This window comes from Ochotona princeps, chromosome 20 (assembly GCF_030435755.1).
Source record: "Ochotona princeps isolate mOchPri1 chromosome 20, mOchPri1.hap1, whole genome shotgun sequence".
NCBI lineage: Eukaryota > Metazoa > Chordata > Mammalia > Lagomorpha > Ochotonidae > Ochotona > Ochotona princeps.
In genome coordinates, this window is record NC_080851.1 from 6,355,568 (window position 1) to 6,373,678 (window position 18,111).

Consider the following 18,111-nt stretch of genomic DNA (forward strand, 5'->3'; position numbering starts at 1 on the left):
CACAGCCAGAGTTGTGCCCTGGTGAAGCTGAGAACTCAGTCTGGATCTGTACTTGGATAGCAGGGAACCAGATATTTGAGTTACCAACTTCTGATTCCTAAGATGTGTAGTAACGGGAAGCTGGATTTGAAATAGAATAGCCAGAACTTGGATCAGGAACCCCAGTTCGGGGATGGGTGAGCCAGCAGCATCTTAACCATTGCAAAAGATGCAGCAGTTTGCATCTGTTGAAACAGGAGTTGGTGCTTGTGTATTCGCTGACTAGGTGTAGAGATCTCACTTGAGCTGTGGAGAGCACTTAGTTCTGGTTGTTGCTGTTCATTCTGGCACTAACAGGACTAGACACACTTTATCATTTGCTGAGAGGGTGGCTGGTAGTCAACCTCCGTTTGCTATATGAACTACTTTATCTCATGTAAAACCTAGCTAAATTGTGCTGAAAGTAATCAGAATTCTTTGCTTTCTTAGCCTGCAGTGTGAATATATTTTACTTATATGTGGACTCTTCTTTTTCAATAGCTTTTTCTTCTGTTTCATCTATCCACTTAGTAAAATATTTAAAAGCTTATTTTTGAGAACAATATTTTCTAAAATTCATTGTGTATTTTTGAAAGGCAAAGTGACAGAGAGCTTTCATGCACTTAGTCCCCAGATGGCCAGTGTTCCAGCTCTGGCTGAGGCCAGCGTCCAGGAACTCTGTCCTGGTATCCCATGTGAATGGCAGGAGCCCAGGTTCTGGGTTTGGCTTCCACTGTTTTCCCAGGCACATTAGCAGTGGAGATAGATGGGAAGCAAAGCAGCTAGGATGCAAACTAGCACCCCAATATGGGATATGGAGTTCCAGCATTGCAAGTGATAGTTTAACATACCCCAATACTAGCCCAGGATTTTTCCTTCATGAAGCATCATAACCCTCAATTCTACCATTACTGTTTCCCTATCTGCAACTGATTATGGCTCTCTGTATAAGCTCAATCTACTGCATATAAATATACAAATTACTTTGAATTCCTATATTAATCAAAATACTTAACTGAGTACTAGCCTGGTACATAAAACAGAAGCCTACCCAGTTAGTTTTTTAAATGAAAGTCATATTGATGTAAATAATTTGTGTTTATATTGCCATAAAAAATAAGAACATTTGTCAATGTGCAAATTGGATATATTTTTACAATATGCAACAGAAATTAATTCCTTATTGCTTGAGTTTTATAATGCTCAATATTGCAGAAAGAGATTAATCAGAATGTTGGCTGTTAAATCATGTTGCTGCTTTTTCAAGATTTTACAGAATGAGCAACTAGGTGAAATATCTCCCTTGGGTAATGAAGAAGTGTCAGCAGTTAGCCAAGCCTGGTTTACCACTAAAGAAGATAAAGATTCTTTGACAAACAAAGGTGAGATGAATAATGAATTTTAGTGTGCAGTGGAAAACATGGAAAGATTGTAGTCCTCAGGATTCTGAGTTGGACCTTCACCATTGATTGAGGACTTAACTTGGCTTTGAGTGAGACATCAAACTAATATTATTTTTATTGATGAACTGTAACTTTTCCTCTTTCCAATATAAATAGAGTTTAGATTTTGAACAAAAGTGTAGTGACATTTTAAGACAGTACAGTTGTTTTGTGGGAGTGGAGATCAGGCCTTTTCAGGGGTCTACGAACCGGTCTAAGCAGCTTAGAAACAAAATACAAGGAGTATTCAGACAGTTCGTAGAAAACATATGCTAGGAAAAGAAATTTTTGCTCCAAAATAAAGTTGCCTTTTAATTCCATATTCCAGAATGTTCTTGGTGGACCCTCGTTACTTAATGTTGATAGTGTTGATGTATGTGGTCACAGGCACAGCTGAGGAAGCTACTGCCAAAACTTTAAGAATTGTGTATATCCCACCCTGAAGTAAACAATCAGAAACAATTAATTTTTTGCAGCCACTGTCCAGTAAATACTCGTTAAGAAAACATCATTCATGTGGTATATAGTGTGTCTTTGTCTTGCCCTGGAGTCTTTTGTAAATGTTTATTCCCCATCAGGATTCATCGCAGAAAAGTTTCAGAAGCTTTTAGTCGTGGTTTACCTTTTTAAAGTGGCGTTTTAGCAGTGTTGTACTGCTGCTGCTGAAAGCATAAGGGTATTTTAAGAAATCTCATTATTGTTGTCTCTTAAAGTGAAATAGATTATAACTTAAAAGCCAGAAGTTAGGGAACACTTGGTTTCTTGGAATGAATTATTTCCCAATTCTAGATAGGAAATAAGCCACCTAAGAGTTTTAGAAAAAATTACAAAAGCATCTTTACTTGTGAATGTTTCACATTTTTAGGATGAATGTGAAGTTAGCCATGCTTTATTCTTCTCAAGGAAGTAACTTTTTAAAAATAATATTTCTTTTAAGGGCATAAATGGAAGCAGGGGATGTGGTCCAAGGAAGAAATTGATATTTTGATGAACAATATTGAACGCTATCTGAAGGTACCTTGTCATTTTTTTTTCACTAATTTGTTTACTGTTAATTGTAAAGATAGCCATGCAGTATGCTATAGGCACTTACCAGGAGCTTTTCACTAGCTTTTTTTAAAGATGGTTAGCTGATATATCCTAGCTTAGTAATTCTAAGGTGTATAATTACAGTATAGTATTTTCAAACAAATTTTAAATTTTCACTTGAAAAAATCTCAGTATCTTAAAGCCTAATGTTTTCAAGAAACCTGTACAGGAGTTGAATTTATGCTGTGTGCATTCTAAAGTATGCATCTTTGAGTTTATCTTTCCCTTTCTAAACAAATCTGAGGTAAGTGGATGAAGCTGATCTCTTACCTGGAGTGCCTGGTTCAAGACCTGTGTCACTCCCCATTCCACCTCCTGTCGCGTGCTTCCTGGGAGGCAGCGTCCTCTTCTGTAGCCCCACGGCGTCTCACCCTCCTGCCTTCGGCCTGGCCTGCTCAGCTCTGACTGTTGCAGGCATTTTGGGAGTGAGCTAGTGAATGGACGATATGCCTGTGCTCTCTGACTTTCATGTAAATTGAAGTACATGTAAAATATTTTTAAATTATTTTCGTAATCAGGCTTACTTCCTATAAGCTTAGTCCTCTTCATAAATGTCTTGCATAATGTTTTAATTTCACACAATAGTGTTTGCTTTTAAAAAGTGTAGTCCATTTGGGAAGGCTGAAAATATGTGAAGAATAATACAGGGTTCATGTCATGTGAGCAGTGATACTATAAGGTTCGGAGAAAGGGAGAGTTTATTCTCAGAATTGCGACAGGAAGGAAGTCTTAGACTAGAGTAGGCTGCGGTATTAAAGCTTCAATAAAAATGCCAGAGATTAAGACCAGATACATTAAAGTATCTCCTTTAATTTGAACCAAGAGAAATGACCACTAGAAGACTGGGCTGTGAAATCTAGAACATGGGGCTAGAGCAGTGGCTCAATTGGCTAATCCTCCTCCTACCAGTACTGGTATCCCATATGGGCACCAATTCCTGTCCCAGCTACTCCACTTCATATCTAGCTCCCTGCTTATGGTCTGGGAAAGCAGCCGAGGACAACCCAAAGCCTTGGGATCCTACACCTGCATGTGAGACCCGGAGGAAGCTCCTGGCTCCTGCCTTTGGATCAGCTCAGCTCTGGCTATTGCAGCCACTTGGGGAGTGAATCAACAGATGGAAGATCATTCTGTCTCATTCTCTGTAAATGCGTTTCCAATAAAAATAACACAGATCTTAAAAAAAAAAAAAAAGACAAAGAATTGGATCATTGTGCAATTGGAAATGAGCAATAAAGGATTTAAGAAAACTTGATAGTTAAGTGTGAAATCCATAAGGTAGATCTTCACGCTCCTCATGGAAATCTTTGCAGACATGTTGCCTCTTCCCATGAGTTAGATTCGAGTGGTGCATCTTTGAGATGCAGACTTGTTAAGTGCTTAAGTGTATGCAATATGAGAATGTCTTCTAAAAATTCATGGAAAATTAAAAGATTTTTTCCATAAACTTTTTTTTTTATTTTTATTGGAAAGTCAGATACACAGAGAGGAGGATAGAGAGAGGAAAATCTTCAGCTGGAGCTAAGCCAATCCAAAACCAGGAGCCACGAGCCTCTTCCAGGTCTCCCACATGGGTGCAGGGTCCCAGGACTTTGGGCCTTCCTTGACTGCTTTCCCAGGTCACAGGCAGGGAGCTAGATGGAAAGCAAGGCTGCCGGGATTAGAACCGGCGCCTGTATGGGACCCTGGCACGTGCAAGGCGAGGACTTTAGCCACTAGGCTACCACACTGGGCCCCCGTGGACCTTTGAAGTAGTATTATTTATTTAACTGTTCTATTGTTAGATAAATAAATGTTGAGTGTAATGTTCACATTCTGAAGTTTAGTTTTAGTTGCAACCTTGCCACGCTAAACTTTCAACTAAAAAGTTTAAAACCTTTAATTCTTTACTAAGGAAGAAAGATTTCTCCCCAGAGGTTAACCTTTTAAGAGAAACAGAAACGGTGACCATTGAAAGTTTGTCCCAAGGTGTGTTAGAGTTGTTTACTGGTCAGATACTCTTCAGCTAAATCGGGAGATGCTTGTTAGGTAAGGCCGTGAAAAGGTCAGCCTGTTAGATTTAGGAGATTAAGACGGTTTAGATTAGCCTAAATGATGTCCACGGACTGTTCCACTTACTGGTTAATGGGCAGGAAATGTGAACAAGATTTGAAACTTTTCACTGGACCCAAAAGGAACAAGGTGAGAATGACAGAAACTGTTAAACTTGTAATAGAAATAGAATGGCAACAGCTTGTAGGAAAACCTGGTGACTGGGTCCTGAGGAAGAGAGAAAAAGGAAGCCAAGAGTTGGCAGCTTACAATTTCTAATTTGGGTGATTGGGAATATAGGATTGGCAGAAAAAGGAAATGTCCCAAAGATGTACTGATCTTGGGGGGCGGGCGGGGAATTGACTTTCAAGCCAGGTTTTCCTGTTGTGATTCTCAGGGTAGCGTCTTGTCATTTCATGAGCCAGCTTTTAACTTGAATGTCACACTCATCGTCTTTTTCGTTCCTCATGCTTGCCTAAGAAGTCTTTCCACTGCAAAGGCATGAAAATACTATCATACTGCCTTACAAAAATGTAATTTTGCATTTTATGATTTTTTTCCTGTAGAGTGAGAAATAGGCTTTGAATTATACATTTTTCCATATGAATGACAACTGTTTCAACATTGATTATGGGCTGTAATTTTTCCCAGTCTCATAGTGTCTTTTCTTCCCCAAATCAGGCGTTTCCAGTGCGAACTTGCTTCCTGATGCCTGTGGCAGTGCAGCACTGTCTCAAGCATTCAGTCCTGCATGAATATTTTAGTTATTCTTTGCTCTTTACTTGTGCGTTGTGTATTTAGAATAGGCTTACAGAGAAAGAAAAATTTTGATACAATCATTGAGCTGCATTGCATCTATAAATCATTTTGAGAGAAAACAGCTTTATTTTATTTACCTATTGAAGGAACATGGTATAGCTGCAGATTTTACTTAGTTCTTTAGTATTTTTCAAATTTTTCCTCCGCTAAGGACTTCTATAGCTTGCATGAGATTTAACCCAGATGCTTTCAATTATTGATGCTCTTGTAAATGAGAAATTTTAAAAAGAATTATGAGTTTGTGTAGAGATAAATGATTATTTGTTGGCCTCTATATCCAGCAACTTTGTTAAGCTGTTCTTTAAATCAAATTTTTTTTCAGTTATGTGGGTATCTATGAAAATGCTTCAGTTCATGAAATGTGAAATTAAAAATGAGCTGATTTTGATACCAAAAATTAGCTTATTATAGTTTTTTCATAATACATGGTTTTCCATAATACCCTGTTAACATTGTCTGCAAATGATTTATTTTCTAATCCTCAGATTATCGCAAGATCCTAATTTGCTAAAAATTTGATCATATTCCTGTGAATATTGCATTTTATGATTGCTTTTGCTGTTTCTCTTGAGATTTCACATTTATCCCCACCAATGTACTGATATGATTGATTGTATCATTTATTTAAAGAATTTTTTCCTTGAGTTAATAAAAACTTACATTCCTGGGATAAATTTCACTTTTACACGGATGTGTTAAAACTGTCTTTGATTTCTCTGTGGAGATCCTGGTAGCCCAAAAAGATGACAAAGAACATTTCCCCTGTTAACTTCTTTTTAAGGTCAGAATTTTATCTCTTGAGTAGGATTTACTACTAATGTCATCAAAATCAGTGTTCTCATTATGGGAAGATTTTTAATACATTATTAATTTTTTTATGACCAATGCCTATCTGATTTTCTTTCAGTTTGGTAAGTTGATCTTTCCCAGGAATTTACTCATTTTAGTCCAAATTGAAATTTGTTGACATGAAATTGTTGGTAAAATTCTTCTGTTGGCTGTACAGTTTCTGCAGCATCTCTGCTTAGATCCCAGTTTTTCTGGTGTTTTTCGTATTTTTAATTTTTCCAAAGTGTATCATTTCAAATTTTATTAATCTTATTTGATCTTTTCAAAGCTCCAAACTGCACATTGTGTATTCTTTCTGTGCTTTGATTCTTGATTCCATACATTTTACTCTTAGAATTTTCTGACAGTTTATTTTTGGAATATTTACTATTATCTCTTGAAGCATTTTATATTTGTATGTGACTAAATTAATTAGTGATGTCATTTTTCTAAGTGTCATTGATGAACTGTAACTTTAAAACAAATTTTAAAAGCATAGTATATCCATATGCATTTTATCAAAAATTCCTAAATCAAAGAAATGTAACCCATTTAGGCACGCGGAATAAAAGATGCCACAGAAATCATCTTTGAGATGTCAAAAGACGAAAGAAAAGATTTCTACAGGACTATAGCATGGGGTCTGAACCGGCCTTTGTTTGCAGTTTATAGAAGAGTGCTTCGCATGTATGATGACAGAAACCATGTGGGAAAGTATGAAAATTTGTAATGCTGCATGTATTTGTGTAATTCGGAGAATTATTTAAGGAACTGTTATTTTAAAAAATAGTTCTGATCAAGGCCTTAATTGGAGACAGCTGTGACTGCTGTTTTTATCCTAGTCCATTTAGAGAATGTGATGAAATTTCATTGTAATAAAATATTTTTTAGATATTAGGTGTGAATCATATAAGACTTAGTTATTGTAAAGCAGTGTAAGAAGTACGGTGATGGTTAAAGATTTATATGACTTTTTCTTTAAAAACAAAGCAAAACAAAAACAAAGTGGAAGCTGATTGTATTTCTGGAAACCATGGATTTCTGATATAGATGGCATGAATGGGAAGGCACTGTAGCCAACAGGTGGTGTGACTGGCATATTTTCAATTCTTCACTAGGAATTGCAGGTGGCAGCGTGTTGCTTAACTCGTGCTGCCGAGTACCTGGTTTTCTCTGACCCTTCAGCAGCCTGCTCATGGTGGCATATTGCAAAGCTGAAAAGAATTATGTTTTCATAGCTGAAAAAACAGACTTTTTAAATGGTTTCTTAATGACTTAGTAACTTCATAAAATTTTCATGCAGCACAGTGGCAACAAAATGAGCAGGCCTTCCTAACGTCAACATGGACATCTCAGAAATGAGACTGTAGTGACTGCACTGAGTACTTGCCCAGTGGAGAAGAGAGCACTAATTTGACAGATGTCCGTGCCTAGGTAGAGGAAAAGGGGAAAATGTGAATTTTTTCGTACCTTAAGAAAATTTGAGATTTTTTTTTTTTTAATTTTTGGTTTACTTTGTCACCCCTAAGTCATCGGTTGCAATTTAATTAAAAATGCCAGGGTGCCTAATTCTAACTTTGAAATAAACAATTAAGCAGCATACATACAAACATATGCTTTAAATATTGCTATTTTCTATAGAAAAATTTTATGATTCTTTACTGTAATTTATTGGGCTTTTTTGGTAAGAAAATAGCAGCATTTGTTACTTTTATTAACCCACTTTAAAATGATTAGCAATATTATCAATATGATGCATGATTTGACATTAAGTTCCCTAAGTAAAAGTGATTTACTAATAATTCTTTTTGAAAACTTTCCCTTATTTTCTAGATATACACCTGAAGAAATTGAGAAGCTGAAGGAGTAAGTTTTATGGGGCTTTTTTTGTTTGTTTTTGTTTGTTTGTTTGTTTTACTTTTGATTTGAAAATTTAAGATTTTTTGGCAGACTGGTGTAATTTAGTCTGCGTAGTTGACCATCTAGAGTTTGTCATGAAGCCATGACCATTACATACAAGTTGAGTTTCCTGTTGCCAGTCTCCGAAAGCTTCCTCAGCCCACTATGAAGGTTTCCAGAAACGATGAGATGGCCATTTCAGGCAGTGTGAAAACTGAATTTGTGGGATCAAAACTAGGGCTTTGCCAACTTTAGTTAGAATGGTGATTTGGCAGATACTTCCCTGCCAAACATCTGGGCCATCTCTACCATATATAAAGGTATTAGGGAATATAATCTTGCTTCATTGAATTAGGATCATAAAATGTGATTTTTAATGGATTATTTGGATCATGGTGAAAATTACAGTCAGTCCTGTTCATCCACGTGGCTTTTTCTGATGTCTGAATAAGAGCTTGTTAGATTCTGCTCAAAAGGGAAAAATAGGGAGCTTGCCTGGGAGAGTATGTCAGTAACCGGAGGGGAAATCTGGTCTTTTTGAACACATATCCAAGTTACTTATTTCTTCTCTGACCCAGGAAAAAGGCAATTGCTGCCTGTTTTTTTTTTCACCCACAGACAACTGTGGACCCCCAAAAAGGCCACACTTTCAAACTTTGGCTCTCAAAGTATTGCTGCCCACAACTTCCATACCAGTCAAATGGGAAGAAGAAGAATGAAGATTAAATGATGAAATTAAAAGGGAGAAAACAGTTGAACCAAATGCTGATTGGCAGACTCTTGTTTTAGGCTCCGGATAAAGCATGGCAATGACTGGGCAACAATAGGGGCGGCGTTAGGAAGAAGTGCATCTTCCGTCAAAGATCGGTGCCGGCTGATGAAGGACACCTGCAACACAGGTACTGGTGCCCCTGGCAGCAGCTTGTCGCCATGCAGATAATGAGCTCTTGTCTTTGCAGAAATTTCGTGTCATTCTATGTAGTTCAGATTTCATTTTCCAGTCTTCTGTTTTTATTCAGCCTACTAAACAGACCTAACTGATCTTTGTTTCTGTGTGATATTGTGAACACAAGGACACAGCATCTCCTTGGTCCTGAAAGAAGTTTAAGTGTAGCATATTGTTTGCTAACAGCTCAGAAATGTTCCTATTGGGGAGGTATTTAAAACATACAAGGGTACTTCATAAAATTCATGGAAAATGGAATTAAAAGATGAGCTTGGGCCCAGCGGCGTGGCCTAGTGGCTGAAGTCCTTGCCTTGAACACCCTGGGATCCCATATGGGCGCCGGTTCTAATCCCGGAGGCTCCATTTCCCATCCAGCTCCCTGCTTGTGGCCTGGGAAAGCAGTTGAAGACAGCCCAAAGCCTTGGGACCCTGCACCCATGTGGGATTCCCGGAAGAGGTTCCAGGTTCCCGGCATCGGATTGGCGCGTACCGGCCCGTTGCAGCTCACTTGGGGAGTGAAAACATCGGACGGAAGATCTTCCTCTCTGTCTCTCCTCCTCTCTGTATATCCGGCTTTCCAATAACAATAAAATCTTTAAAAAAAAAAAAAAAAGATGAGCTTATTCTTGTGTATAAAAATTGTGAAATCACTGTATAGTTTTTTATAATGCACATTTTCCATGAATTTTTGAAAACTGTACAGGAAATTTAAATTTGTGCCATCTAATTGATTAAAGTGAAAAACAGCTTGTTAACTCAGGCTTACAAACAACTTCAGTTGTAGGTGAGTGTCAGATCAGGTGGTGTTCAAAAGTGGGTTTAACTTTCGCTTTATTTGCTGTATTTTTTCGCAGATGATGTGACTGGTATTGGTATTTCAATCCCCAGGGCAGACTACTGATGCCTGTTAAGATGCACACACGGACTGAAGATGCTGTTAAAGTTGGCCTTTGTGATCAGTAATAGTATACAGGCTCTGCATTAAGTGTCACACTACCTTTCTGTGCCTGAGTCTGAAGAGTTTAGACTCCATGCTCTCCCAGTTCCCTTTGCCCTGATGTTCTTGAAAGGAGGATGCAGAGTCTGCTCAGTCTTTGAATAAATAGTTCTCAAATTAATTCAGTTCCAACTCCTAAAGCATATTTTTTATCTTCACCCCTTATTCTTCTAAAGTGAAATCAAGAATGTTTCCTTTTACCTGTTCCACTGTCACTACTATTATATAGCAAGGCGGTAAGAATATAAATTCCACCACCTCTGACCTCTGTGGGATGAGATGGGGATGGAAGCCTTAGACTTCGGGTTAGGACCCCAGAGGCTTCCTGTGAGACTGTAGTGAACACAGTTGGAAGCGACGTTGCTGATGGCAGTGTCTGCCTGCTCCTCGTGTTGCAGCACGTAACTTCTGACGGCTTCCTTCCCGTGTATCCAGACCGTGAAAACAGATCCACAGCAGTCAGAGCCGGGCAAAGTCCTTAACAGACATTCAGTGAATACGTAGGATGAATGGGCGAAACAAACGCATAGTGTGAATGATTCCATACGTTTTTACCTGCTAATAAAATGAATGGAAGGGGTTTTTTGTTTGTTTCTTTGACTTTCGATCTCTACTCAAGTTCTATAACATAAAGACCAAGATGAAAATTTGGCATTATGGATTTGACATTTCAAATTTAGGTTTACAGGTACAAAAAAACAAGGGATGCAAATATGTACGAATAGCATTCTCAGAATTTATTAGGTGTTAAGTAGTTTTTGGCTTTGGAATAGTTGGGAAACTAAAAGGATATAAACCTAGTTTTCACTAAAAATGAAGGGAGCCTTAGAGGGGTTCCACTTACCTCGAAGACCTGAAGATAACAGCATCTTAAACTTAACTCCCATTCTGCCAAGTAAGGAATCTTAGGTGGGAGTAAGAAAAAATTGTGAATTTCTGTGTCACGTGAAGCTCCTAATCAAAGCCTTCCTACTTCATTGTTGGCACATAAAGCACTTGGTACAACTTGAGAAGACTTTCTTTGTAGGTAGGGTTGACACTTTTCCTTAAAGAAAATGTCTGTGCTCTTCATTAGGATTGTTTTCTTTAATTGACTAGTAAAATGCAACTTAGTAGGGTCATTCAGAAATAGAATGTTGGTACTAATTACTGCATTCTTCCCGTCAGGCTTTGGAAATAGTGGGCAGAATCAGGTTTGTCAGAGATCGTAGCAGTGGTGGTCTCGATGATTTCCTTCTTGCAGGGAAGTGGACAGAAGAAGAAGAAAAGAGACTTGCAGAGGTGGTTCATGAGTTGACAAGCACTGAACCGGGAGACATAGTTACACAGGGCGTGTCTTGGGCAGCTGTGGCTGAACGAGTGGGTACCCGCTCAGAAAAGCAGTGTCGCTCTAAATGGCTCAATTACCTGAACTGGAAACAGAGTGGGGGTACCGAATGGACCAAGGAAGATGAAATCAATCTCATCCTCAGGTTTGTGTCCTGAATCTTCTGTAATTAACAGAACCTATTTAACTTTGTGGTTATGAATGTCCTAATTGACCCTCTTCATTTGATTTCCTTGGTCGCCTTAACCTGGAAAGCATCCTTTCCATTCAAAGCCTCTGTTTAAGATCCTCGGTATTTCATATTGAGCTCTTGTTTTGTTTTGTGTTTGTTCTTTTTAGTGCATTTAGTGCCCTGGTGCACCAGATTGAAGGTGTGGAGACTGAAGGCCTGTCTAACCACACAACAGGTACGGCACAGGCAGCGGCAGTGTAGCTTTTCCACTGTCCCACCAATGTGCCTCCTCTGAGCTGGCCTGCAGGGAACCCGGTTAGGGTAAGAGGGCTGTTCAGTCTCCACCCCCTTCAATCTTTGGCTGCTGTGCTCAGATTGCTAAGGAGACCCACCCACTGCACTTATCCTACACCTGCAAATTAGACCAATCAAGTGCATTCCTTTCATATAAATATAAAAATTGCTTTAGGATAATTTTAAACTTGTTTCATGAAGAAAAACCCATAAAACTACCAGTAAAACAATGTAATGACCCTGAAGTAACAGACTGTGGCTGCTCCTTAATCAAAGCCCGATGTGCCATAATTAAAAGCCAGAAGACAAACGGGCTTTTATAATTCCAGATTCAGTTGTACAATTTTGTTGGTTATTTTTTAGTTGCAGTTTTTGTCTTTTTTCATTATCATTGCATTGGGTTTTATTTTTACTCTTTTTTTAACTAGTTGTCTTTACATTCAAATAGTTCATTTCTGAATATTCTTGTTTTACAAATGGAAGGCACAGATTCAGGAACTTGTTTAGTCTAGTCACAGCACAAAACACTGCAACATGCTATACAACAGAACATGTTCTTACTATGTTGTTTTAACCTTCAGCCTGTTCCCTTTCCTTCACAGTTCTTAATCTGTTTCTAACCATTCACTACAGCTCCAACCATTTCTGTACCTCTAACAAGATAATTGCTAGTGGTATTTCTTAGCTCTTAGCTTTGAAAGCAGTTCTGTTCGGGAATCCTTCCCCCATGTAAGTTAATGGCAGTATCTAGTTGGCATACTTTGTCAGTACCATCACTTGTGGTTAGAGGAGAGTCCTCATGGAAAAATAAACTTAACATCTAATGCATGCTTATTTTTTCATTCTGTAGGATAGCAGAGCTTGATGTGGCTGATGAAAATGACATAAACTGGGATCTGCTGGCTGAGGGGTGGAGCAGCGTCCGTTCACCACAATGGCTTCGAAGTAAATGGTGGACCATCAAAAGGCAAATTGCAAACCATAAGGCTGTTTCATTTCCTGGTGAAGTACTGTTTGCTGTTAACCCTCTTGCTATCAGCACATTTAATCATTAGGGTTAGAGGTTACAAGTTCTTTGCCTCAAGTGAAAGGAGATTACAGCAGATACCACTTTTGTGCCACTTTGCTTTGGAGAGTTGCCCTTTCTTCCTGAGAAAAGGGTTCATAATTGTAGTTTGTAATTCTAATCTAGGGTTCATAATTGTAGTTTGTACCTAATGTGAAAATAGATAATCCTTATTCTACAGAAATTATGAATTAAAAATCTTAACATTTTCATTTTGTACAAAGATGTTTCAAAAATTTAAATTAAGACAAACGTATGATTGGAATGTGGCAGTTTATTTTATAAAACCCTTTCCATATTACTAATTCCATTATAAATTCCAACAATCCTTTTTTATGAACCAGAAAATTATTCTTGTAATCTTATATTGAATTAGATCAAAGTGAGGCATAACATACCCTTCCTTGGTGCCTGTTTCGAAATCAGACATCAAATTATACAGTTTGTTTGATCCCATTCATTGTCCATAGTATAGCACTCCAGTTTCCCATTCTCCCAAAGGAAAATTAAATGCTTAGGAACTCCGACTTGATGAGACTCCAACTTTTGAAAATTAAACACCTAGTTACAAAGTATCATGATAGAGTGTGGAATAGCTCCATGTGCAAGAAGTGCAAGCTGTTTCATTCCTGTTGAGGAACAGGCCAGTCAAGTGCCCAATGAGTTCCTAGAGGGACTAAAACTGGGCTTCTACTAAAAAAGCCTACAACACATGTTTAATTTCAGCTGACAGTACTGAATTCTTTAAATGTTATAATCAGTAGTGCTTCCAAAAAGTTTCAGTACTCATGATTTAAAGTGTTTATTGTTACTTCAATAAGCTCTTATACCAACATACAATAATTTATTCCAAATACTTTCCTTCCTTACCCTCTCCCACCCCACCCCACCCGTCATGCTGCTTAGATGGTGGTCTATCGGAGAATCAATGTTCTTTTTGTCTACCCATCTTCCTTCAGTCTTAATAAAAGGTCTTAAACAGTTACATGAAAACCAAAGAAACAACCCAACACTTTTGGAGCACAAATCTGGATCAGGAGTCCCCAGCAGTAATTGCAGTTCCAGTGTACAGCATGTTCAGATCAGAGTTGCCCGCCTGGAAGAGAATGCAGCCGTCTCTCCAAGTCCCACGACAGCACTGCAGATCCCAGTGCAGATCACCCACGTCTGTAAGTGTTGGAAGCACAAGACCACCTGCCATTCAACCCTGGAGGATTCTGGCTGGCAGCTCTGCCGCCTTTCAGTCATATTTGAGTGTTGGAAGGAAATTTGGTTGGATTCACTTAAAGGAGGTCCAAAGTATCTTACATTTAACTCAGCATTTACAGAGTGTGTCAGGAATAAGTTAGAACCAATTATCTAGCTATTAAAAAGTCATACTGGATTTCATAATTAATGATTTAATAGAAACTCACCACTCAAATAGAAGAATCAGTGATTAATAGAAACTTACCTAAAATATAGTCAACCAGTGAGACAGCAGACTGGAGATAGATTTGACATAGTACATAGAAGATGTGTCAGTAATGCCTCCCTGGTTGAGAATCACAGGACGCCTGTGTGTGATGTTAGTACCAGTCGTCTGGATATGCAGAACTGGCAAAGTCATCTGGGAGACATTTAAACTAATCATGCCTCTTAAAAATTCTAATTTGAGTTTGGTAACTTGCTCTACCATTCTATCAACATAACAAAGTATGAAGAATGTATTTTCCGTAGCCCTACTTGTTTTTGTTTGAATAGTCTAAAAACCGGAAAGCAGAAATTATAAGTACAAATAAGTATGATGGCTACAGGCTATAAACTGTGCAAGAAGATTGAAACAGTTTTCCTTCACTATTAGTTTGATAGAACGGATTTGTGGGAATACAGTAGACATTTTACAAATGTGAGTTCAGTAACAATTTTATAAGCAGCCTATTAACATTTGGAGCATATTCTCTTGTTCATCCCTTTTTTTTTTTTTTTTTGCATTAGGGGTCAGGAATAAGCAATCAGCAAACTTTTTCTTTAAAAGCCAGATAATAAAAATGACTGTTTTAAAGTTTGCAGGCCCACATAATTGTATAATACTGGTTTTTAAAAATGTAAAAATCATTCTTAGCCTTGAGCCACATTTGTCCTTAACCATACTTTTACTCACCTTGATTTGGGTTACTAATCTGGAACTATTGTGGGTATTATTTTAAGAATACTGCATACTAAGAGAAGTAACAGGACTCAAGTAGAAAGGGCGTTACATTCATTTCAGCGAGAAGTGTTAAATTACGTTATTATATCCTGACCTTAAGTACTACATATTAAAACTCACTCCTAAATCATTTTTTTTGTTTACCTACATGAATTTTAAGTCTCTTCTCATTATAAACTTGAACATTAAGTAGTCTGAGTCTAGACTGACACTCCTTAAAGATCTGATCTTTTGTGTTGTGCAGTCCCCCAAATAGGATCTTCTAAAATAATAGCATCTTTCATTCAATAGGAAATGTTGGATACTACAATGTTTTAGGCATTTATAAACCTCATATTATGTGTTATAACCTCTGCTATGATCTGAATGCAACCATAGTAAAAGCAAATGAATGAGCAGCATGGGTGTGTCCCAGTAGACCTGTCAGTAGGTCAGAACTGGCAGCACACTGACCCCAATCCATATGTCATCTCAGATAAATGTTAGGTTCTCATAAGCAATTTAAACAACTTCATGTTTCCAGGCAGATTTTTAAGCTGACATCATGAGAGTTAAGTACACTGGAGAAATTCCAAGTTGTGAAGCATTTTATTCTTGTCCTCCTCCTCACTACAGCTTCAACAGACTCCTCTGCTGCTACTGTTGACTCGGAAACAGTAACACTAAACAGTGGAACACTACAGGCCTTCGAGATCCTCCCAGTGAGTAACACTCAGAAAGTGGGTGCTATCCATGTTTATGCATTTTAGAAAGATGAATTGGTACCATCTTCAGAAATGCTTATTTTATAAGCAGGTAAGATACTTTGGGTCACATGGGTAGTAGACAAAACATAATGTTTTTCCTCATCTGTATATTACCTAGTATATTCTTTTTATGTATGCAAATGGCTATGCTGTATATTAAGAATTTGTACTGAGTCATAAATTTATAATAAAAAATGTTGATATTTGAGAAAGTTTGAATATTAATCATGAGCTATTGAACAACACACATTCTCAGTAAACACTGCACCCGCCAAATACAAAATTTGAAAGTCCTAGTTCTACACTGTTTAACCACTTGGAAAAAATTTGAATTCCTAAATAGTAGGCTAAACAGGATAACCAAACAATCCAAAACACCTATAAGTCATCTAAGAAAAATGAAAATGTGTGTCCAGGTACAAATTGATATATAAATGTTCGTAGCTATTATTCAGAATAACCAGAAGATGAAAACAAACCAAATGTCTATAAGCTGAAAATGGGAAAATGTATCGTTTGCACACAAACATCACTGAGCTAACAAAAGGAATGTAACACTGATGAATCTACAACAAAGATAAACCTTGAATACACAGTGTTAAAGACACTAGACAAAATATAGACAGCCCTCAATTTTGTGTGTTAAAGCAACATGTATTCAATTGCAATTACTGGAATTTTGAATGTGATCTTTGCTGGGTAGCACTCAGTGCTGCAGATCTCCCGTTGTGCTGCTGAGCAGAGCCGACAAGCTCTGCAGGGGTGAAGAGTGGATGCTGTGCCAGGACAGTGTTGCTCAACTGTGATGTTTGCTAGACTGAGTACTAAATGCATTTCTTACTTTAAAACTTTATGCTTATGAGCTTATCAAGACTATAACCTTATAGGAGTCAGAAAACAGCTGTACGTAGCTCCCACTTATTCAAAATTTCCAAACTGGACAAATCTGTAAAGTAGGTCACTGCATTTGGCTAAGGGAAATGAAGGGAAATGTGGCGTGTGGGACAGACGGAACGGCAGTCAGTTCCAACTTTTTTTTTTCTCTTCAGTCTTTCCATTTACAGCCCACTGGCACTCCAGGCACCTACCTGCTTCAGACAAGTGCAAGTCAAGGCCTTCCTCTGACCCTGACAGCTAGTCCCACAGTGACCCTGGCAACTGCTGCTCCTGCTTCTCCTGAACAGATCATTGTTCACGCTTTATCCGTATGTTAACATCAGTCACTTGGCTTTTGAATGTGTTACATACTCAGATACTTAATTTAAAAATGGAAGTACCAGCACTATGATGGTTGATCTAAACAGTTCCTCTTACTACTGTTGTCACAGGTAGCTTTACACCATCACTGAAAGCACAATGGATATACACTGGAATAGGGGATTTAGGAGTAAGAATGGATGAAGAACTTAAATCTGTTGGATGCTTTTTAATTTTGTCATTAATAACTTCCTTTACCATTTTACAGCCAGAGCATTTGTTGAACACAAATGACAATGTCACACTTCAGTGTCACACACCAAGGGTCATCATCCAGACTGTTGCTTCTGAGGATATTTCTTCCATATCCCAGACAGAACTGGCAGTAGACACTGATCTTCAGTCATCTGATTTTCCCACGCCTCCAGATGCACTAGAAGCAGACACCTTCCCAGATGAAATCCATCAACCAAAAATGACTGTGGAGCCATCATTTAATGATGCTCATGGATCCAAATTCAGTGACCAAAATAGCACAGAACTGATAAACAGTGTTATGGTCAGAACTGAAGAAATCCTGGATACCCGCCTTAAACAGGAGGCGGAGTCCCCCTCTCACTTAGCCAGTGCTTATGTTACAGAGGTAAGTCAAGGTGCTCCTGAGAACAGCCCGACAGGGACTTTCCTGGAGCCTCCACCCTGCAGATACTTGGCAGGGATTTGGGTGGTACTGCCTCAGTGCTGATCAGCGAGCCAGCCATGTTGTTGCTAATGGAAGTGGGCAAAGATTTCTTTCCACAGTCAAGGGAGTTGAACAAAACTCTGCCCCAGTCCACCCCACCTGTAGCACACAGAGCAATGTTGACAGAAGCCTAGCCTGTTCTTAGGAACAGAGTTCTGATTCTCCTTAGTAACCTCAGCCCAGCACAGTGTCACAGCACTATTTTCTTGAGGACCTGTACCTGCATTAGTTTTGATAGGTGCATTTTTAAAATGTTTACTAAATTGAAATTATCAGTTATTGTCCATTTTAAGATACTAACCTTTCT

At 38.2% G+C, this 18,111-nt stretch overlaps 1 protein-coding gene across 6 annotated transcripts in view; it reads left to right on the forward strand.

The window, feature by feature from the left end:
• DMTF1 (cyclin D binding myb like transcription factor 1) overlaps positions 1-18,111 on the forward strand; it is a 43,486-nt gene that overhangs the window by 23,489 nt on the left and 1,886 nt on the right. For all 6 annotated transcript variants that reach the window (XM_058678291.1, XM_058678295.1, XM_058678294.1 and 3 more), the window contains 11 exons: positions 1,286-1,400; positions 2,398-2,474; positions 6,784-6,941; positions 8,061-8,093; positions 8,916-9,025; positions 11,313-11,541; positions 12,713-12,864; positions 13,888-14,097; positions 15,735-15,820; positions 16,915-17,070; positions 17,331-17,705. In XM_058678291.1, coding sequence (XP_058534274.1) covers positions 1,286-1,400; positions 2,398-2,474; positions 6,784-6,941; positions 8,061-8,093; positions 8,916-9,025; positions 11,313-11,541; positions 12,713-12,864; positions 13,888-14,097; positions 15,735-15,820; positions 16,915-17,070; positions 17,331-17,705 — 1,701 coding nt within the window. The remainder of the gene's footprint in view (positions 1-1,285; positions 1,401-2,397; positions 2,475-6,783; positions 6,942-8,060; positions 8,094-8,915; positions 9,026-11,312; positions 11,542-12,712; positions 12,865-13,887; positions 14,098-15,734; positions 15,821-16,914; positions 17,071-17,330; positions 17,706-18,111) is intronic.